Source organism: Pinus tabuliformis, chromosome 6 (genome assembly GCF_031772625.1).
Source record: "Pinus tabuliformis cultivar Carrire ecotype Pingquan chromosome 6, CPIR1, whole genome shotgun sequence".
NCBI lineage: Eukaryota > Viridiplantae > Streptophyta > Pinopsida > Pinales > Pinaceae > Pinus > Pinus tabuliformis.
Window position 1 is genome coordinate 450,713,250 of NC_142292.1, and position 24,152 is coordinate 450,737,401.

The 24,152-nt window shown below is 41.4% G+C and overlaps 1 protein-coding gene across 1 annotated transcript; it reads right to left on the reverse strand.

Moving 5' to 3' along the window:
- Positions 1-324: 324 nt before the first annotated feature.
- Positions 325-14,943, reverse strand: LOC149259255 (vacuolar-sorting receptor 4-like). The gene is made up of 7 exons (XM_089453717.1): positions 14,868-14,943; positions 1,804-1,886; positions 1,630-1,696; positions 1,404-1,532; positions 1,196-1,305; positions 950-1,055; positions 325-821 (listed from the first exon to the last, which is right to left on the reverse strand). The coding sequence occupies exons 1-6, from the start codon at positions 14,941-14,943 to the stop codon at positions 957-959; spliced, it is 564 nt and encodes a 187-aa protein (XP_089309843.1). The 3' UTR covers positions 325-821; positions 950-956.
- Positions 14,944-24,152: the final 9,209 nt, after the last annotated feature.

The window sequence follows — 24,152 nt, forward strand, 5'->3', positions numbered from 1 at the left end:
CTAAAGTAAATCTTGATTTTAATCTTCCGAGTGAGAGCTCAATACTGTTACCTGTGCGTCGACAACCTTGTGTAGCTGTAGTCGAGGTTAAGATCACTGAACCTGTCACAAGGCCACTCCGCCCACCGCCGCGCCACCACGGGCGGCCGGGGGGCGGATGGTCGATTCCCGGAATCGACCATCCGCCCCCCGGCCGCCCGTGGTGGCGCAGCGATGGGCAGAGTGGCCTTCCTGGCCGGGGGGCGGATGGTCGATTCCCGAAATCGACCATCTGCCCCCCAGCCGCCCGTGGTGGCGCAGCGGTGGGCGGAGGGCCTGCAGATCTACTGGAAATAATTCCTTTACTCACTGATTTAAAATATTTTGTATCATTAAATGGTCTTATAAATATATACAGAGCTTATTTAAAAAATCATTCATACATCACACAAACTTCGAAATTTACAAGGATATATCATATACTTGCAAACCTTCCTTTCTACAAATATTTCCACCGAATTCTTGAATGTTGAAATATGCTTTCTATGCAATGGAGTCTGGACCATAGGGGTAAGAACAAAATTTTGATCCAAATGCTGCCACATTGAAGAGCAGAATAAATTAAAATTGTGTGACTACAGAAATACTTAACCAAAAGCATTAGGTATTATAGAGACTACCTCCTTTAGATGTACAACTTAATTATAGAATCCCATTCATAAGTTGGGAGAAAACAACTATAAAATAAAAACTATCAAATAAATGTGCACAAGCAACTGAAGCGGCTCTTTCTAGTAGGCCTGTAACGACTACCCTCCAAGCATAGGTAAGTATAAATAGCTCTGCACAACAATAAACCAGATTTTACCTGCCAACCATCTAATGTAATTTGATGATCCATTAGAAATGCTACTTGCTCATCAACCTAAGAAATTTTCAATGCAACAACCACAGAACAACTTGAACTCACCCTTTCTTCATAATGTATCATCCTGAAGCTGATTAGCAGTCTCTGCTTGGCTGTCCAATGGCATGTACTGTGCCATGATTGCTCTAATTTCTGAGTCCATGTATGACTGCAAGTAGTGAGCCACAGATAACCGTTTTAGATACCATTTCATGGCATTCTCTGATATCTTGAAAATAATTCACGCGAACATGGATCCTCTAACAAAGGGAAGAAATGGAAATTACAACATGCCAACTTCTGACTTACCCTAAGTCTGTATTTATAAACAGCATAAGCTCCAACAGAAGCAGCAACCAAGCCTAATAAAATAACCCATACAGCACCCCACCCAACCTTTGGCACTGTCTCAACCTTACCTGCAAAATCAAGCATGCAATGGAAAACAATTATAGGAATTTCTTGACAGAATATAAGACGGGTCATTATCCAGAAAAGAAACAGGTTATCAACATACTTATACATGTGTCAAGCTCCCTCATGTAGAAGAAAGCATCTCCACAGCTGCACTCATAGCTACCCCATGTATCCTTGCAGCTGCACTCCGAACATTGGCATACGTGTTTTTCTTTGCATTCATCAATGTCTGAAGATAAAATCAGACCCGCATTCATAAGATTGCAACAACCTTTCAATTTGTATTGCAGTGGAGGAAAAGAAAGACGTATGTGAGGCTCATATACCTTCACAATTATTGATGCCATCTCCCTTAAAACCAGGAGGACAGCGGCATCCCTTAGACTCCGTCGACTGCAAAGGTGATAATGCTTACTTCCAAATTTGTAAGATGTAAACAATGAATTCCTAATCAAGTCTCGTCAAGGAAAGAACGTCATTATGCAACAAAAAGATCTCACCACACAAGCAGAATACGACTGTCCATCCTTCGTATCCTGCCAGCAACCCCCATTACCAATCTTGCATCGTCCAATTCCAACAGCTATTACAGATAATTTGAGGATATTAGATTGGCCTCAAGGGTAGTTCATATCAATGTCTTCACCACATAAAATAGTAGCTTTGAAAAGAGCAATCCAAACTACAAAACAGTCCAATTTTTATTTAAAAACCAACTGGAATAAAAGACACATATTACATAGAAAAAATGCAAGGAAAACATGTGGGTATCGCACAAATTTTTGTTTACTTAAGTGACCAAATATGGATTTTGGAACAACAGGCCATATATTCCGTAAATTCCTTGGTACTAAGTAATAATAATTATTACCAAGTGGATTAAAACACACACTATACATAGAATCACTGCAAGGAAACCATTTATCATGCAATTTATAACTCACTTTTAAGTGACCAAAGAGAGGCTTTAGAACAACAGTCAGGATTTATGATGGCCAGTTACTTTGTTAATAATGTAATCAAATAAAAGGTGGCATCTATACAATCACTGAAGCCTGTAATAATATTAGACATTACATGTTCTTTGAACACCTACACATTATTGTAGCATCTCTGTCATGATATTAGACATGGTTGGTCTAATACAATAATGTTGGTCTTACACATGGTTGATGAATATTAAAGTTTTGTGTATCACATTGTTTAGGTTACTAAATGAGGTTAGATTTAAGTTAATCATTAATTTTTGAAAAAAAAAGTAGTTATTATTGTCTTTTTGACATGAAATTCATAAAAAAAACTATTATTTGACCATTTTTAGTTAATCTTTTTGTATAAAAATTGTGATTTTGACATGTTAATTCTAGCAAAAAATTATCAAAACGTTTAGTTTTTTGGTTATATTTATGTTAAAAATGGTTATTTTTTATGTCCATTGTTAAAAAATGTTGTTTTTAGAAACAATTATTTCATGTGGATTGAAAAATTAATTAAGGATGTCTAATTATGTAGATTATCTAAAATTCAAACTATCGACTTTCTAATTTAAAAATGCAAAACAATAAAAACCCCACTAAAAAAAATAAAAAAATTAAGATAGAGAACAAGAAAATATGAATACAATGACAACTTCAAAAACTATCAAATTTAGAAAATAATTTTTTACATTTCACACACTAGAAAATTTAAAGTCAAAAAATAGGTCTTTTAAAAAAAGGGTGTGATGCAGAATACTCACTTTTTAAAATCAGGATGAAAATCACTACCATTCACTACCATTCTAAAACTTAATGCACATGAAAAAAATTAAAGTTCCAAAAACCATGTTCTAAAAAAAACATGTGTATTCTGCATCACCACTTTTGAAAATCGGATCATTTTTTTGCCACCTCTACAAAATGGGTAACAGTATCAGTTCCCGTTTCAAAGTTTACATTGTTTATGGCATGGAAGATGCAAAACCGGTATGTACACCCATGGTCACAGGATGTAGTCTCAGTGCAAATGATGAATCTGCAGCAGTACATCAACCAACCTACAGATCTATGATTGGAAGTTTACTATATTTGACAGGTACCCGACCGGACATCATGCATGCAGTTGGAATAGTTGGAAGATTTCAGGCAAATCCGAAGGAGACTCATCTTCAGGCAGTAAAGAGAATCTTCAAATATCTTCAAGGGACTCAAAATTATGGCTTATGGTATCCTAGAGATACAGATCTTACTCTTCATGCTTATACAGATGCAGATTGGGCCGGAAGCGTGGATGACAGGAAAAGCACAAGTGGTGGTGCGTTCTTTATGGGTTCCAGACTGGTATCTTGGTTCAGCAAGAAACAGAGTTCGATTGCCTTGTCTACAGCTGAAGCGGAATATGTTGCTGCTGCATCTTGTTGCACCCAACTTCTTTGGATGATGCAGACTTTGCAGGATTTTCAAATCACTTGTACACCACCAATCCCCATCTTATGTGATAATACAAGTGCAATCAGCATCTCAAAGAACCCTGTTATGCATTCAAAAACCAAGCACATACCAATCAAGTACCATTTTCTCCGGGAACAAGTGCTTGAACAGAAAGTCAAGTTGGAGTATGTTCCTTCCAAGGAACAAGTTGCTGATATTCTCACCAAACCATTGCCCAGGGACACGTTTGAATACCTCAGGCAAAAGCTGGGGGTTGTTGATGCATCATCTTATTGTTGAACATCTTCTTATTGGTGGTACAGGCTCAGGGGGAGCACATAATGCATTGTTAGCATTATGGAGAAGGAGATCTTGGAAATAGCTGCAATATGTCTCTATCTCTTTCATGGTGGATTTCTGGTTATTTATTGCAGATCTGGAGGAGCATGAGCTTAGGGGGAGCATACCCTTTGCCCTTGATGTCAAAGGGGGAGAATGAAGCTGAAGTTTGTAAGGTTGCCATCAAGTCCAAAGGGGGAGATTGTTGGCATTATGTTTTCTGGTATGACTGTATGTTACAGATGTTGTACTTGATGGCAACTCCAGTGGAAAGGCTCTCAGTTTGTTGAAAATTAAGAAGGACGCAGGAAACCAGTTCAGGAGGTGCGTACCCGTAGGTACACCATGCAGGGTCCGCGTCCAAAGACGCTGGTCAGCCATTCAGGGGGTGCGTCCACCCCGTGCACACATTTCAAGGCAGAGAAAAAGCACGTGGGGGTTTCTTGTGTGGTATCTAGCCGACGGTTTTGTGTTTCTATGGTGTCGGCTCGTGGTATTGTTCCATGTTTTGGGGAGGAGCTTGCCTATATAAAGCAAAGGAGTTCATTTGGATTGAGCATCGTCTTTGGTTGAATATCTTATTTGGTGAGATCTAGTCCAGATCTAAGAGGGCGAATCTTCTAATGGACTGTGATCTCTATGGCGCATGATCAGATCTGTAGATCTGACTGTTTGGGTTAGTTCTGAAGTCTTCATATCATTTATATCTGAAGGGACGCAGGTTCAGTGAAAGAAAAGCGCGCCGGGACGCAGTGCAGAGTCTGGAGTTTTGCGTGGGGACGCAGGGCAGACGAAGTTCAGGTGCGTCTGGGACGCAGCGCAGTGACTGTAGATCTGCGTGGGGACGCAGAGCGATCAAGGTTCAGGTGCGTCTCTGAAGAAAAAGACGCGGCGCGATAGTGTGTTCAGGTGCGTCTCTGTAGCAAAAGACGCGACGCGATAGTATCTTTGGGTGCGTCCCTGAAGCAACAGAACGCAGAGCAGTTAAAGGAACAGTGCGTGGGCACGCAGCGCAGCAGAAGGATATCTGCGTGTGGATGCAGAGTAGCAGAAGGCTTACTGCGTCTGGTCGCAGGCCACGGAAGGAAAAACGGCGTCTCTGTTTTAAGATGTTCTGTTGATTGAATTTCTCTGTTGATAAGGTGTTCTGGTTAGTTCTGTTATTGCTGATCTGATATCTGTAGTGGTCTATATCTGTTATGTACTTGTTGATCATCTGTTGCTTTATGAAAAAAAGTAGGGGGTTGTAGCTCCCTTCCAGGAGTAGACTGGAAAACGAGAAAGAGAGAGAGTTGTAGCTCTCTGCAGGTTGCAGCCTGCGTACTGTTAAAGGACTGCACCAGTACAAAATCATTGTAAAAGAAGTTTCTAAATTGAAAGAAGATAGAGACATATTGCAGCAGGTGGTTTTCTCCCACATTGGGTTTCCACCTTACATCTTGTGTTCTTTGGTGTGACTGTCTATTTTCTTTGTTCATGCTCATTATTTTATGGTACTGATATGCAAGAATAATTCAAAAGATCAAATAAGGAAGATTTGTTAAATTGCTAGATAATACTGATTCACCCCCCCTCTCAGTATTATTTCCAACAAGGTGGACCCGTCCCACACCCCCAAACCTCCAAACCATATGCCATATTAAGAGAGGCCGGTGGGAGTTGAACCCATGGTCGGCGGGAGGGCCGGCTCGCCCACATGGTGGCCCCATAAGGTGGCATACAACCAACCAAACTTGCCACATTAAATACGCCCCCCATGTCACAGCCCATCAAACAATTAATCCATCAACCATTTAAATCAACAATCCAACGTATGCTGCGGAGGTTATGGGGCCGACCACCTAATGCAGACCTGACCCCCCAAAACACATTAATGCGGTTTTTAAAAATTGAAGGGTGTGTAAATGTGGAGGGGTTGGGGTTTGACCACCCGACCTCCTCCTTATATGTTGATTTTATTACCAATCTGTTTACAACAGAATTCATTGATATTTTCACCTGAAATTTTATATAACCCCATTTGTAAATGTGCCCAGCAGCATGGAGGAACCAGGAGCACTCACAGAAATCGAGACATGAATTTTTAATTAATTTATTTGTAGGTGGAACCATGACCCTGGGAATAACACAGGCGGAACCATGATTGGGCGAAATTCTCAGGAGGGTGAAATTTTTGCAGTGTCTAAATTGGACAAACTTTATGTCGATCTTACACCTCTCAGCGACATGAACCTGATGGCGCAATGAGTTTCCTGATCTGAGCAGTAGATTTTTAGAGGACCTGGAGGAGGGAGTCTTTGAGGAATCTAGGGGGAATCTAAAAGATTCCTTAAGCCCCAGATTTCCACTTTCTCAGAATTTAGAAATTTGACAGTCGATTTTGCACTATTCGACACCACAAATTTGATGGTGTGTTCAGATTTTCCATTTACTGATTTCATTTTTCGACCACTTTTCGTAGTGGAGTGCAGGTGTCAGCGTTCATGGGCGAGCAGTCATTTCCATGAGATTCGACGACGCGATATTGATGGCACGACCAACTTCAGCAGTTTGACATCCTTTTCTTCAAATGGCCTCAGGATATGAGGTATATTCAGTGTGTTCATGTACTTCTTTTTGCTATGCATTGTGTTGCATAGATTCCTGTTTGATATTTGATGTGTGATATTTTTTCTTATTTTTCTCATGATTCCTGCTTCATGTGACGCAGAATCATTTGTGGGATGTACTTGTTGTCATGATTCATCATGTTCTGTTTGAGATCCATTTGTCATTATGTTGATGGGATACTCATGTGTCGCCATCTATGTTTGCCTTGAGATCCTTTTTATGCCATGTTGGCGGGATGCTCATTATCATCATTCATGAGTTTAGGTCATACTGATAGGAGTCCTTTTTACTGAGAGTTACTGTAGCAGAACATCTCTTGGAGCCACTCCAACGTGAGGGTATTTTCCTTGTATGATAGCGACATCACCTCTTATGTACATCATCACTATTGACAACACCTAATGCAATGACCTACACCATCCTGACACTGGGGCCCAAAGACGTAGTCCCTCCTGGACAAACTCCGTTATCAACGGCTTATGTTTTCATGTGCTGATGATTGTCATGTTCCTCTTCTTTACAACATGCACATGTATTCATTTATGTTCTTTTAAGAATGGAATTTAACACATCACATAAGTAAAAGGTCTTGGAAGGGTCCTTTGTCACACCTGGACTCGGATCAAGTGGTATCAGAGTGGTCTTTGTGTGGATGTGAATTGCAAGCGTGAACAATGGAACGTGCAACGACAAAGGATGAAAAAGTGATGTACGAGACCATGCTCAAAATTTCCCAAAGGGTGGAAATAATGTATGAAACTCTACAAAGAGAGACAGAGGAAAAGGAGTGATTGCAACTTTAGTTACAAGCCACAGAAGAGGCCCTGGAAGAACTGAAGCACAACCAAAGTCTTCAAACATATAACTCTCAATTGAAGATGCTTCTACATGAAGAGAAAGAGGAGAAACATAGTTTGCTACGACAGCTGCAAGCTAAGGACGAGGCCTTGGAAAAGCTGCAGTGTGACCCATGTGAGGGAAAAAGTAGTCTGCAAATTCATGTATGTGTCCTGATGATGATTTCGCTGTTTTTGAAAATCATACCATAGGAATTGGCTCCAAACTATTGAAGAGAATGGGGTATGAAGGAAAAGGCTTGGACTTTAATGGCCATGGCACTGTCAACCCCATCAAAGTAGAAGAATTACCCCGTCAGGCAGGACTTGGGTATGTCAGAAAGGAAGTTGGGGAATGCATCGAGACAACAAGTGAACCACCAACAACAGAAGATGAGTAGCCCTCTTCAGTTCTTTCCAAATCAACAGAGGAGGTAAAAGATGTTGATTTCCTTTTGGTTTCATCTTCACATCATATGATTTCTGTTGGATATTTGGAGATCCCAATTATAGGGACAAACATGAGGCTCCTTACCAGGACAAGGTACAAGGAGGAAAAAGAACTTGGTGTTAGTAACCAAGGCATAACTCAACCATTGGAGGTTGTACAGAGACCTCAATTTGCAGGCTTGAGGTACACTGAGGGAGAATGCTCGAAGGTGTTAGATGCTTCCGAGACATCGTTGAAATCGTCGAGGAAAGAGAATGATGGGAACACATCCCCATCATCCCATGGCAATGCCCATTGTAGGGAAAGAGCTGAGGCAAGCTCTCATTGCCATACTTACACTAGAGATAACAAGGAAATGTATAACCAGTTTCAATATTCGAATGTTCATTTTAATTATAATCATGTTGTTAAAGATGAACGTAAATCACATAATAGAAAAACATGTACCTTTTATGGATTACATAACCATACATTTTCTAAGTGTTGGAAAATAATAACAGCACACAAAAGGATGAGGTGTGAAAGACCTTCTCAGCAGTAGGTAAAGTAGATCTAGAAGAAGAAGATGTATTGCAGTCAATGCAACAAAGGTGGCCATCAAAGAGCCACTTGTTGGAGGCTCCATCCAGAGCAGCACCTGAAAGAAAAAGTGTCTATGCATGAACCAGGTGAAACGATTATTCGACAAGCAAAACCACCACAGGGGGATGACCCTTTCACAACGATAAGTGAAAAATGGTTTCTAAATATGTTAGCTTGTCATGGTCGTGCTTTTGTAAATCATTTGTTGCAATTTAAAATTAAAAGTGATGATGTGTTTTCCAGTACTTGTTCAACAACAACGATGTCTGGTCTTATTTTGTGTTGCATGATAAACTGTGAAAATGATGTCGTGTTTCCATCACTTGTCAAAGAAAAAATAATGTTTGGCCTTATTTTTTAAAATCATGTGTTGTAGTGATGATGTGTTTTCCATCACTTGTTGAAGCAACAATGATATTTCGGCCTTGTTGTCGTAGCTAGGGTATTGTGTCCATCTTGATGTAAACTTGACCACCGAGTATGTGTTATAAACTCGTGGAAAGTATGGGATGCTCGCGTCATTAGTTGGTCATGTAAGACAAGCATGTAATTTGAAAAAGAATGTACTACAGGTTGCATAGGTTGTAGATGTTGGGTCATCGCTTAAGGCTCCGAAGAACAAAGGTGAAGGAGATGAGAGTGAGACCTTTTGAGGAAACTTGTGAAGCAGACAAAGTACAAAGAAGTTGCAGATTATTTTTCATGCTTTTGGTGGACCAAAAGCTCCTCAATGGGGAGGATTGATCTAGGTGGCTCTAGAGACACACACAGGACAAAGAGGGCTTATGGAAGCTCAAAAATCAAACTGATTGGAATGCTTTCAAACCAAGACCAAAGCGTAGATCTTGTTGTCCTCATTGCAATGGTGCGAACGGTTCATCAATCCGAGCTCGTATGAGGGAGAATGAGCCAGTCAAAGTTTTGGTTGACTTTTGCTCACTCGGCAGGCTTAATGGAGACACAATTTGGAAGTTTTCCGGCAGACAAAATCCTGCAAACTCTGGCTATATTCCAAGCGAATTTGTGGCCTGTTTAATTTGTCTCCTTCAGTCATTTTTCAAATTTTCAAAAATGGCCAATTGTTGTTAAATAATATATATATATATATATATATATATATATATATATATATATATATATATATATATATATGTAGATATATACATACATATATATATATATATATATATATATATATATATATATATATATATATATATATATATATATATATATATATATATATATATATATACATACATACATACATACATACATCTATATATATATATATATATATATAGATATAGATATAGATATAGATATATATGAGGTGGTGGGCCACCACCCTCGCCACCCCCAAAGTACATTGAAAAAATTGATTATTAAAGGGTCGATGGGCCATAACCCCTGCCGGACCAACCGCAACAACCAAAATTTAATGTTAATTCGGGTCAGCGGTCATTACCCCGCCGAACCCTCCCTCACCACCACACACCATACATAAAACTATATGGGGTGGGCGGGCCACCTCCAGTGGACTTGGACCACACCCCCAAGCCTCCAAACCATATGCTGTATTAAGAGAGGCCGGTGGGAGTTAAACCCACAGCCGACAGAAGGGCCCGCCCACCCACGCAACGACCCCATAAGGTGGCATACAACCAACCAAATGCGCCACATTAAATACGCCCCCATGTCATGGCCCATCAAACAATTAATGCGTCAACCATTTAAATCAACAATCCAATGTATCTTGTGGAGGTTATGGGGCGTGCCACCCAATTCAGACCTAACCCCCCAAAACACATTAATGCAGTTTTTAAAAACTGAAGGGTGTGTAAATGTGGAGGGGTCCGGGTTTGACCACCCAACCTCCTCCTTATATTTCGATTTTATTACCAATCCATTTACAATGGAATTCATTGATATTTCCACCCGAAATTTTATATAACCCCATTTGTAAATGCGCCCAACAACATGGAGGAACCAGGAGCATGCACAGAAATCGAGACATGAATTTTTAATTAATTTATTTGCAGGTGGAACCATGAACTTGGGAATAACATAAGAGGAACCATGATTAGGCGAAATTCTTAGGAGGGTGAAATTTTTGCAGTGTCCAAATTGGACAAACTTTATGTCGATCGTACACCTCTTAGCGACACGAACCTGATGGCATAGTCAGCTTCCTGATCTGAGAAGTAGATTTTCAGAGGACCCAGAGGAGGGAATCTTTGAGGAATCTAAGGGGAATCTAAAAGATTCCTTAAGCCCCAGATTTCCACTTTCTCAGAATACAGAAATTTGACAGTCGATTTTGCACTATTCGATGCCAAAAATCTGATGGTGTGTTCATATTTTCCATTTACTCCTTTCATTTTTCGGCCACTTTTCAAAGTGGAGTGTAGGTGTTAGCATTCATGGGCGAGCTGTCATTTCCATGAGATTCAACGTTGCGAGATTGATGGTATGGCCAACTTCAACAGTTTGACATCATTTTCTTCAGATGGCCTCAGAATGTGAGGTATATGCAGTGTGTTAATGTACTTATTTTTGCAATGCATTGTGTTGAACAGATTCTTGTTTGATGTTTGATGTGGGATCTTTTTTCTTATCTGTCTCATGATTCTTGCTTGATGTGATGCGGAATCATTTGTGGGATGTACTTGTTGTCATGATTCATCATGTTCTGTTTGAGATCCCTTTGTCATTATGTTGATGGGATACTCATGTGTCGCCATGTATGTTTTCCTTGAGATCCTTTTTATGCCATGTTGGTGGGATTCTCATTATCATCATGCATGAGTTTAGGTCATACTGATAGGAGTCCTTTTGACTGAGATTTCCTATAGCAGAACATCTCTTGGAGCCACTCCTGCGTGAGGGAATTTTCCTTGTATGATAGCGACGTCACCTCTTATGTACATCATCATTATTGATAACACTTAATGCAGTGGCCTACACCATCCTGACACTGGGGCTCGGAGACGTAGTCCCTATTGGACGAACTTTGTTATCAATGGCTTATGTTTTCATGTGATGATGAATATCATGTTCCTCTAATTTACAACATGCAGATGTATTCATTTATGTTCTTTTAAGAATGAAATTTAACACATCACAGAAGTAAAAGGCCTTGGAAGGGTCCTTTGTCACACCCGGACCCGGATCATGATCTTTCATTGGCATGGAGGTTACCTGCAATGACAGTGTGTTGCGTAGCCTTGCCATTTCCCGGATAGCCAAGGTCATTGTGGGTTTACTTTCATGGTTTTTTTTTGGTTAGTTCTCATGATTCCTTAGCCTAGTTTGAGTTATTAGTTCATGGAAGCCCTGGGTGGACAAACGATTTGGAAGCACTATAACAGCTTGGGTTGAGTTACTAGTCCTAGAAGCCTTGGTTGGAAAAACACTTTGGAATCCCTTGGTGGGTTGAGTTACTAGTCATGGAAGCCTTGGTTAGACAAATGCTTTGGAAGCCTTGGAAGGATTGGATGGAGACCAATCTGATGATGGTTTTGTGATGCCCGAACTTGAGGTGGAATCACTGTTTGATGGGTTGAGGTGGATGGCCACTGGAAGCCCTGGATGAGTTTTGATTGATGAGTTCTATGAGATCCCACATCCATGCTTAGAATATGGCATGGGGGTGAATGGATGAAGAGAGATTTGGCTCAAACATTCTACGGTCGGGTGGAATGTGGAAGTCCCATCTCTGGTTGGTTCATTGCATTCATTAATGAGAAATCCTTTCCCTTGACTTTCATGTGTAAAGGTATTGATGTATTTGTGGATTTGATGGCTGATATGTTTATTGTATTTATGTCCCTATTATGCTGGTTATATGCACATTTTATGATAGCAATTATGTATGGCTCTCAACATGTTTTTACTTGTATGTGAATGGATAATGTGTCTATGACCTAATAGATGATAATTAAAAAAATAGCATAAGGGAACAATGGCTCATAGCGAATATGAGATAAGTATGAGGTCCCTACACTTAACTCTATTTTTAAACCTGTAGATTACATGTTGATGATATGTTTGATGAAATGTCTGTCATGGCTAGTAGGATCTAGTCAAGGTCTTGAACACGTATTTTCTTTAATACTTTCATTTCAATGTTACTTTACTGATTTGAAGAGATGAAGTAGTTTTGAGTAGTTCCCTAGGCTCTGAGCTTGATAAAGTGGCTTAAATCCCAAGGTTGCTAGCACAACACTGACAATTTTGGTCCACAATCACTGGCAGGAAGGCCTGTGAGAGCAACTTTAGGTTGTTGGTCTCTCCCTTGCCCATAGCATGATAATGACTATGGCCCAAGAGACCTAGAACAACAGTGGGACCTAGGGACAAGATGTATGAGTGGCTAACTTTTCTTCTGAGGGTTTTGTTGATGATGTTGGATGTTTGTATGGTGTGTTTCCGTCGATTACACTTCCTTAATGTGACTTAGGAGTTCAAATCATATCATAGTAGACTCTCGTAGCATGTTTACCCTGGCTGGCCAGTTGCTTGGGTAGATGTGGGAGGAAGGTTTTACAAGCTATTTGATGAGATCCCAAGATCGAGATGTGCTCCCCTATGTGTTTGGATATCTTACTACTCGATATGGGGTTGTAGATGTATAACTCCCCCATGAGATTTCGGGTCGAGATGTGTTCCTCGATGTGAGTCCAGGTTGAGATGTGCTCCTTAATGATATTATCTTCGATGATTATTGATGATGATATTTGTTGGGAACAGGTCCCTTGGGCTAAATTTTGGGGTTAAAAGCCCAAGTTTTGGGGCAGAAAGCCCAAATTTTGTAGGAAAGAATGTAAAGTCTTCGCATTTTTTGACCAAAAAGCGTGGAGATGTAAGTAGTCAAAAAGAGTTTTCTGCCCTTAGTTTAGATAGTTGTGTCGGCTTGATGAGATCCACCCTTGGTACGCGGAAAATGGGATTGTATAAAAAGGAGCCTTAGAAGAGTTTAAGGCAGCGAAGTAACAAGTTTTGGTAGAGTTCTGAGTAAGTTTATGGGTATGTGAGAACTAAGAGCGAAGAGTCTTAGCATAGGAAGAGGCTTTGTAGCTGAGTGCGTAGAGGCCTAGGGTAGAAGTCTACAGCCGAGTGCGCGGACCCCTGCAGCTATGTGCGTAGGGTAGTCAGAGTTTGTACTAGAAATCTGGATCATCAATAAAGAGAAGTATTATGGAATCATTTGTATATGCGTTATTTTACTTCTATTATGAATGTTGCGATTATGGTGTGTTGAATATTGGGGTTATGAATTAATGTTATATTGATGCACAAATCTATGTATTTTACTTTGTCATATGAATGCAAGTAAGAATATCTATTTACACGAAGATAACCATAATGCATGTTAAAGTTAACCGATACTTAATAAAATCACAGTAAATATAGAACTAAGAGTAATTATAGAGGTGCATAAGTGCCTAACCTGTCTATTTATGGTCTGCAAAGGAAGATTAGAGGTTTTCACAGAGGCTTCAATGACGAATAAGAGAAGTACCTTGATAAGCCCTAAAGGGATTATCAGTCTACATGAAGTAAGGTTAGGGAAAATAACCGACATCAAAACCATCTCAGGGTGCGAAACTTGGTTCCTACATCCCCCCATCAAGGCAAAAAATGGTTCTGTTGCCAGGACTGAGATCAGCGTAACGAGATGTGTGATGTCGCATCATTGGAATCCAACTAAGAAGAAGATTGAAGACTGGTTGGATAGAAAGATCCACGAATTCGCGGTGCAAGAAAATAGGAATCTGTGATTGATGAAAGACTAGTGGTTGGACAAATATATGTACACAGAGATACACAAAATCTTCTTTTGTTCCCTCCCGATTAAATTATATGAGTGGATCGCGAAGTTGGCAGATGACCAAGGGAGGTGGAGGCTTGACGGTCCAATTTTCAAGACCCCGAAGCTAGTATGGAAATTAGAAGCCTTTGAAGATAAGATCATGCATGTTGTCGATCATTGGATCGATCGTATCATAGGAGGGTTTGTGACAGAGCTCCTGGTTGACACTTCGGTTAGTTACAGTGAAGCAGAGCGCTGCTTATTCAAAGGTCCGTGAGGTAAGTATTTGAAATATTTAAATACTTGGATTGAGATGCTCTTGTGTGAAAAGTGGGTTATGCAGTTACCTTGATGTTTGGGGCTACGAGAAGTGGAAGGACTTTCAGGGACAAAGGAAAAAAAGGCCCTGAATATAGCCCGCTGATTGAGCCTCCTCGGAGTGACGAAAAGGGAGCAGCACAGGCTTCTCCACAGAGCATTATTTAGTTGATAAAGCAAGGGTTCCCATGAATACCTCATCCACCTGCACCACCTCCATCTTCACCCCCACGGCTTATAACCTCACCCACACCACCACCACCTCCACCACCAATCAACATGGTGAACTCTGTAAAGCTACGCGTGTTCCAAGGCATGGGAAATGAAGATCCGGACCAATTTTGGTTCGTCGCGAAGGCTGTATGGGAAGCTCAGGGTATCATAGATGATCAAATGAAGAAAGCGATGTTGGTTAGCACTTTGTAGGACCATGCACTAACGTGGTACATTAGGTACTGCATTGATAATCTGATGTCCGGGTTGGCAGATATCCAGACTACACTAAATAAGGAATTTAGTAGACCTAAGTCTGAGGCACAATCAATTGTGGGATTTAAGGAGATCATGATGAAGCATGGAGAGATGCCCTGGGATTTGGATCAAAGATTGAAGTGTACTATCTGTGAAGCCAACATGAATCTCACTGATGGGTAGCACCGCGAATGGTTTGTGGCCTTGCTCTTGCCTCATCTAAGGGTTGCACTATCAAAACAAAATATCGGGACCCAGGCGGAATCTTTGGAAATCATGATGAGATTGCACGAGACACCAATGCAGGATGCTAATATGGGGGTTCAATATATTCATGCGCAGTTGCAAAACCTTTCCCTCAAAATGCAAAGTCTGAAGAAAGATAGAACAACTCGGCCAGAGGCACGTGAAGAAGTGTGGTGCCTAAAGTGAAAAAACCAAGGGCATGACAAAGATCACTATATAGTTTTCGCAAATTAAGTTGCATCAAGGGGACCAATTCCTCTGAGGCTGGAAGCTGCAGCAGGGCCAAGTACAGGGCCCATGCTATGGTGTGATATTTGTCAGGTAGCTAGGAAACATGCGACATACAATTTCCATTTGCTTTAGAAATTCGTATAGACACCATAACAACTCTTCTGCAACTTCTGTCAATCTGTGGGTCACAATGAGTGCAATTGCTGGAGTTACGAATTAATGATGGACTAGACACCTGCATACAAGGTGTAGGCAGAAGCGCGGCCTCTGGACCAAGGCGTTGGAGGAGCACAAGGTGACTATCAGGGCCGCTGTTGAGGCAGAGGTGGAGGAGGACTTGGTAGAGGTTGAGGGCTAGATATTTTTTACAATTATGGAGGACCAGGACACTACGCGTGAGACTTCCCAAACCCAATGCAGCTGTCATGCCGCTATTGTTCTCAGTTTGACCATGCAATGGAGGATTGCCCTATATTGTTAAGTAAGATATGCGAGAAAGGGGCGTAGCCTCACCAACCGACTCAAAACCTACAGATGATGAGGGCTGATCCTCGCGAGGAAGACCCTAAGGTAAATATTGTACTACAAAGTGGAGCGACGACTAGTGAGGATAAGGGGAAGCAGCCTGAAGAAGGTGAGTGGGTCTACAAAGCACCATAAAAGGAGACCGGGTTTGATCTAGAACGCGCAAAAGAAACATTTATGGAAGCGAAGAAAATTTTCGTTGAAGCCTCTACCTCAAGGAGTCAAGAGAATCTGGCTGAAGAAATGGACCCGTCCATGATTACCACGTTCTTGGAGACTTGCCTGAAACTACTCCGCGATAGCAAGGCTGTGAAGGGACTACAAGAGCTGATCAATAGGTGCACTAGCAAGGAAAATGTTACTGACAGACCGCGCATAATTAGAAAGCTTTGTAAGCATAAGGCAAGAACTAGACATGAGATGAGACTCACCACGCAGATAGGAGAATATGAAATGGACCAAGTTATCTTAGACCTAGGGTCTAACGCGAACGTTTTGCCAAAACAGACATGGGAAAGAATGGGGAGACCTGCGCTACAGTGGTCTCTGATTCAGTTAAGGATGGCAAATCAGCAGAAAATCATCCCAATGGGGAGGTTGCAGGGGGTAACAATTGATATTGAAGGTGCGAGCACACTAGCTGATTTTGAAGTGATAGAAATTGTGGATGACAACAATCCCTACCCCACGCTCCTTGGGATCGATTGGGCTACTGACATGAATGGGGTAATCAATTTGAAGAAACGAAAGATGATATTTGAAAAGAAATCGCTCCATGTAGTGGTGCCTTTGGACTCCATAGAAGGACCGCACTATACTGAACCAGTTTGTGATTGTGAAAGTGATGATGATTTGGACTAGATTTACAAGATAACGATGTGAGAACAGGAGGATGAATTCGACAACAGACAGACGTATTGCTTGGGACCGCAAGAGCTCCTGCACATCAGATTCAGATGAAGAACTGGAGCACTGGTAGAATTGGCTGCATGAAGTATCTACGCTGTGCTGTAACATGATGACCAAATCATTGCACTATGTATCATCAGAGGTAAGAAATCTATCTTACTATGATGGGTTAATTGATGTTGATAACTTTTTGGATGCATTTGAAAGGGAAGAACTAGAGAAGCATCACTTCCAAGAATTGGATTGGGCACTGCGCGCTATGCCCACAAGATGGTGGGGTACGCACAAAGATAGTTTTGATGATTGGCATGAATATAGGAGGATGATGAGGGTATGCTTTGGTCATCCGAAGGTGCGATTAACAGAAAAGTATGATGGAAGAAATGATCCATGTGACCATTTGGCTAAATGGACTGAAGTGTATGGGGTGAAACCTCAACCAAAGTGGGTCCATCTATTTTGTCATACCTTGGATGCTATACCAATGAAATGGTACTTGGAGATGGAACTCTGCCATGGCACCGAAGAATGGGATATTTTGTGCCAAGGATTTTTTATGACGTTCAGTTTTGAGGATGGATTTGAGTCTATCAATGAAGCATTGTAGGAGGTTAAGACAACAATATTGGGGATACCGTAGGATCCTCTAGATTTGATTCAACCTGATTGGACTACCCAGCTAAGGCACACGTTGGAGTGATAAAATGTGTCAGTGGAAGAAGAAGACAAAGACCCGAGGAAGATTAATATTCCAGAAACTAAGGGTCACCACAAAGTTGAAGGACCGCAACTAGAGAACCCCGACATAACCGAGCCGATCAAAAATAGACAAGTGAACATTGGCATGGAGGCAGAGCCGAAGTTTGCAAAGATTGGGTGTAGAAATTTTGAATAATAAACACATATTCAATAGAGATTATCCTGATCATGTACTATTGTGGAATACATACACAATACATAAGCTCCTCTACGTTGATCATCAATTTAGCAGCATCAATAACAATAAAACATCAATAGCATGCACACATTAACACAATATGTAACCCGGGGAAAGCTTACAACTGAAAACCCCACACTATCTGTATATTAATGATTGAGAACATGTAACAATACATAGTTAATACTCCTCACAAGTATCCAACACTATCTCCACCTGTTACACACAAACCAACTCAGACTCAAACAAGTCACAAGTTCAAATCTGCTCCACTGCTTTGCCTGCCTCTATTGCATAAACCTGCTGAGAATCACTCACACTGGAAATCACGTGAGCACAGGCTATTCTACTGGGCAAATCAACACAATACTCATTGGCATACTCAATACATTTCTTGTGCAAATCCTCATGCACAACTATAGTCACAACTGATAGCAATCTCATCCTCTAACACCTGTCCCTGTTGAACTGTACATGCACTGACATGCAACTGAGTTAACGGATGTATTATATAGTTGCTTTATGAGTTAATAATTAGTTTAACAACTCATCATTAGTCTATTTGCAGTTAGACTAATTACAACTAGTTTAACCAAGTCAAACTGAACACAACTCCATCAACTCCACCAAACTCAACTGCTTGAGTTCTAACTAAAGTCATGCATGCAAAAACTCAACTGACCCACAAAGAAAGTGTATTTCCTTCCGAAAGCTACATGTGCCACATCTGTAGCTCAAACTGAATTGCTCCAAGAGAATAAGATAAAGTTTATAGTCTAAATATTATTATGAGACAATAATATTTGACTTTTCTATTTTTGACTGCTAGTCTAAAAATAGACTTTGATCACTCCTGCTGTGATCCCAAAATTAGAAGTCCATCTATTTTTCCCAACATGACCAATCATCCAGAAACCACATTCTGCAGCTCATAGAACATATGTCTAAAAATAGACATAGTCTAAAAATAGACTTTGCGCCATAATTTGCCTGCAGGCCCACTTGGTGAAGGCGACTCTTTTCCACTAAGCTCCATCATCTTGCTACAATCTCAACACTCCCTCTCAAAAAGATATGGATTATCAGCAACCCCTATCCTGCCTCGGTGGTATTCGAATTTGCTCCTGGTGAGTGCCTTTGTCAAAATATCAGCATCCTGATCCTCCGTTGGAATGTATGAAAGTAACATGATTCTCCGCTGCACACAATCTCTGATATGATGGTACCTGATGTCAATATGATTAGATCTATCATGAAATACAGGATTAGCCGAGAGTTTAATGCAACTCTGGTTATCACAGTAAATCACAGTAGGATCCAAATGAGAACTAAACAAACTGACCAGGATCTTCCTCATCCATACAGCCTCGCATGAAGCCAAGCTTGCTGCCATATACTTGGCCTCTGCTGAAATGAGTGCCACAGATCTCTGCTTCCTGCTGTACCAAGAAACTGCTGTCGACCCGATACTGAAGACCCCTCCCGATGTGCTCTTTCTGTTCGTTGGGCTCCCTGCCCAATCTGCATCTGTGAAGCCACATAGCTTCACCTCATCCTCCTGTCTGTACCACAATCCATATACCGATGTGCCTCTCAAATAACGCAATACATGCTTGCCCGCCTTCCAGAAGAGCTTGGTAGGCTTAACCATAGCTTGTGAAAGCTAGTTAACTACATAGCATATATCGGTTCGTGTATTGCCCAAATACATAAGCAACCCCACCAATTGTAGATAAACAATGGCATCCACTTCTTCTGCCGAAGTGGCATCCTCCTTCCTCCAACCTCCAGGAAGAGGAGTATCAATAGGTTTGCAGCCTTGCATGTTGAACTTCTCCAGTATCTCCTGAGCATACTTACCCTGAGAAACAAACAGTCCACCACTGTGCTGCCAAATTTCCAATCCCAGGAAATAATGAAGGAGGCCCAAGTCCTTCATTTCAAAATCCTTATCAAGATCATCCTTGGATGAAAGTATCAATAGCTCATCACCCGTTAGAATCAAATCATCTACATACAGTACAATGATAAGCAACTTACCCTCCACCACAATCTGGTATAGGTTAGGATCCGCCTTGCTCTTGGAGAATCCAAGTCCAATGAAATAGTTGTCTATCCGTGTGTACCAAGCACGTGGTGCTTGTTTCAACCCATACAACGCTCTATTGAGCCTACACACATGCGACTCGCTGCTGAAGATCTCAAAACCTTCACGCTGCTCAATGTACACCTCCTCCTCAATGACTCCATTGAGGAACGCAGTCTTCACATCCATCTGATGAATGTGCCACCCCATCTGCGCTGAGAGAGCAAGAATCGTCCGTATGGAAGAATACCTTGCGACAAGTGCAAAGGTCTCCTCATAATTGATCCCCTCTATCTGTGAAAAGCCTCAGGCAACAAATCTTGCCTTGTACTTCTCCACACTCCCGTCAGCTGCCTGCTTAACTTTGTAGATCCATCTCGAACCCACCACTGATTTCCCTTCCGGTCTAGGAACAATCTCCCATGCACTGTTTCTGACAATAGAATCATACTCTTCCACCATGGCGTCTACCCATGCAGGATCCTCCACAGCTTCCTCGAAAGAGGATGGCTCAGTCACAACACACTTGCTCATAAGAGCCATGTATCTAGTGTACCAATCAGGTGACTGTCTCTGCCTGCGTTGGGCTGTAGGTGGTCCTACAACTTTTTCTGCATCTTGAGCTAGTTACTCAACTTTTGTCAAGCGCTTTCGCCCTCTAATGGTTGGCGCTGCATGAGTGGTCTCTTCCACTCCATGAACCTTGTCCTATGGCTGATCCACGTCTTGAAGCTCATCCTTAGAAACTAATAGCTCCTCATCTGCATGCAAGTGTAGCTCCCTCTCAAGCGAACACTTCATGGCTTTCTCCTCCTGAAATTTTATATCCCGTCGCACAACAGTTTTACCACTGTCTAGAAAATACACACGATAGTTGTGGGGTGTATCAGTGTACCCCGCAAATATCCCAACCCCTGCGGTCAGCTCCAACTTCTTCCTTGCATCCTTCGTCACATGCATGTAAACGTTAGCACCAAAAATCCTCAAATGAGAAAGATCAGGCTTCTTACCAGAATAAGCCTCCTCGGGTGTACTCATGCAAAGTATCCTGTGAGGACAACGGTTCTGCACATAAAGTACTGTATTGCATGCTTCCACCCACAAGTGAAGGGGTAGGCCCTGATCATGCAACATCACCCGTGCAGCACCCAGGATCATTTTGTTCTTCCACTCAGCAACCCCGTTCTGCTGTGGGTTATGGGGAGCTATGAGCTCTCTTCGAATCCCTTCTGCCTTGCAGAAATCCTTGAACTCGTCAGAGATGTATTCACCACCATTATCGCTCCTAAGAGCCTTCACCTTCTTCCCCAACTCCTTCTCGACTTGTGCTTTGAATTCACAGAACTTTGAATATGTCTCGCTCTTCTTCTGCATGAAGAAGATCCAGCACTTAGGAGAGAAATCATCAACAAAAATCACATAATACGTGTGTTTTTCTGTCGAAGCAACTGAGAAAGGTCCACACATGTCTGTGTGAATTCTCTCAAGGATCGTCGTGGCGCAACTATCCTTCTCGTGAAAGGTGGATTTCACAAACTTTCCCAAAGTACACCCCTTGCATTGATCTGACTGCGCAAGAGTGCCTTTAGGAAGCCCTGTAGTGATCTGCTGCAGTATCTTTAAGGCTCCATGGTGAAGGTGACCCAATCTCTTGTGCCACAACTCACCATCATCCCAGCTCACCAATCCTTCTGCCTTGCATGCCATATCTGCACATCCATCTACATGCAACTGATAAAGGTTCCTCACTCGAACCCCTATCTTCCAGGTTTCTCCAATTGTCTTGTTGCGCAGGAAAGCCTTTCCCTCGTTGAAAACAACATCAAACCCCTTGTCTTCTAACATCGCCATAGAGATAAGATTCTTCTTCAATCCTGGAACATGCATGACTTCCTTCAATACGAAGGGTTTACCAGACTCCCTCTCAAAGGAAATGGTACCGATACCGGTCGCATTGTATCTACCATCATTGCCCATCTCGATGTGAACTCCAAGATCTTTGTTCTCCAGATCAGAAAACAAATCTTGATCTCTCGTCATGTGAAAAGACACACCACTGTCCAAGAAACACACCGATCCCATCACACTTGAAACCAAGCATGCGATCAATGAAAAATCAAGCTCAAACTGCGAGGCTAGAGCCTCTCCTGCTGCAGATCCAGTAGCTTGCTTGTTCTTCTTATTCTACGGACAATTAGTGGCATAGTGTCCATGCTGGTGACAGTGAAAACACTTCACCTTGGACATGTCCTACTTCTTGCCTTTCGCACCAGACTGAGAAGCTTTCTTGCTCTCCCCCTTCTTTGCTTTGGCAGCCAAAGCGCAATTTTCTTCATCAGCTCCCTTTGATGAAGATCCGTCCCTGGTACTCCGCCTGATCTCCTCCTGCAAAAGATCTGACCACAGTCTTTCCCATCCTAGAAATTTCTTCTGACCATTGACAGAGTCCTGATAGGAATGCCAACTCTTCGAAAGACCAAGGACATCGAAGCTCACCAAGTCCTCATCATCGACAGTAACCCCCACACTTCCCAGCTCATCTCGACACTGAGTGAACTTCGTGAGATACTTGGGAATACTGTCACCCTTCTCGCATTTGATGTTTCTGAGTTTATCTTTGAGTGCCAGCTTCCTATGATCGTTCTTGCTTTGGAATAGATCTGTTAAAGCCTTCCACATCAAGTATGGAGAAGTCTTTCCATGCAAGCTGGACACAATGTGATCCTTCACGCCCTCCAACAGAATCCTTCGACATTTTGCTGTCTTCTTTTTCCAAGCATCAGCTTGAGTAGCATCAGTGGGCTTTGGGACATCAGCCTCTATGAAATCCTTCAGCCCATTATCATCCAATACTACCTCCATCCTGTCATTCCATGCAATATAGTTTGAGCTTCCCTCAAGAGCATACTCCAATTGCAATCCGTTGAAAGACATTGCTTCTTTGACACCAAGAAAACACTGTTGCAAATTCGAATTCCACCTGCTCCAAACTCAACCGCCTCGGATCTAAGATTCGTGAGAATAGAATATTTCTCGTACAGAGATTGACTATATGGGCTTTTACCAGATATCTCACCTTCCCAAGGAAGGATGAATCCAGAGGCTACCTGGCCTGATTACAGACTCTGCCTAAAGAAATAAGATGTAAACACTTCCTGAATAGTAGATTTGATGATCAACAACTCTGATACCATGTAGAAATTTTGAATAGTAAACACATATTCAACAGAGATTATTCTGATCATGTACTATTGTGGAATACATACACAATACATAAGCTCCTCTATGTTGATCATCAATTTAGCAGCATCAATAACAATAAAACATCAATAGCATGCACACATTAACACAGTATGTAACCCGGGGAAAGCTTACAGCTGAAAACCCCACACTATTTGTATATTAATGATTGAGAACATGTAACAATACATATTCAATACTCCTCACAAGTATCCAGCATTATCTCCACCTGTTACACACAAACCAGCTCAGACTCAAACAAGTCACAAGTTCAAATCTGCTCCACTGCTTTGCCTGCCTCTATTGCATAAACCTGTTGAGAATCACTCACACTAGAAATCACGTGAGCACAGGCTATTCTACTGGGAAAATCAATGCAATACTCATTGGCATACTCAATACATTTCTTGTGCAAATCCTCATGCACAACTATAGTCACAACTGATAGCAATCTCATCCTCTAACACCTGTCCCTGTTGAACTGTACATGCACTGACATGAAACTGAGTTAAATGATGTATTCTTTAGTTGCTTTATGAGTTAATAATTAGTTTAACAACTCATCATTAGTCTATTTGCAGTTAGACTAATTACAACTAGTTTAACCAAGTCAAACTGAACACAACTCCATCAACTCCACAATCAACTCCACCAAACTCAACTGCTTGAGTTCTAACTGAAGTCATGCATGCAACAACTCAACTGACCCACAAAGAAAGCGTATTTCCTTCTGACAGCTGCATGTGCCACATCTGTAGCTCAAACTGAAGTGCTCCAAGAGAATAAGATAAAGTTTATAGTCTAAATATTATTATGAGACAATAATATTTGACTTTTCTATTTTT

What these genes read in the sequence shown, in the direction of transcription:
- LOC149259255 (XM_089453717.1), bottom strand. Translation starts at nt 14,943, where the DNA reads ATGTTGATTGGTGGTGGAGGTGGTGGTGGTGTGGGTGAGGTTATAAGC. An exon ending in AGTCGTATTCTGCTTGTGTG is followed by an intron (nt 1,697 to 1,803) that starts GTGAGATCTTTT and finishes TCACCTTTGCAG; the next exon opens with TCGACGGAGTCTAAGGGATG. An exon ending in TGGCATCAATAATTGTGAAG is followed by an intron (nt 1,533 to 1,629) that starts GTATATGAGCCT and finishes TTTTATCTTCAG; the next exon opens with ACATTGATGAATGCAAAGAA.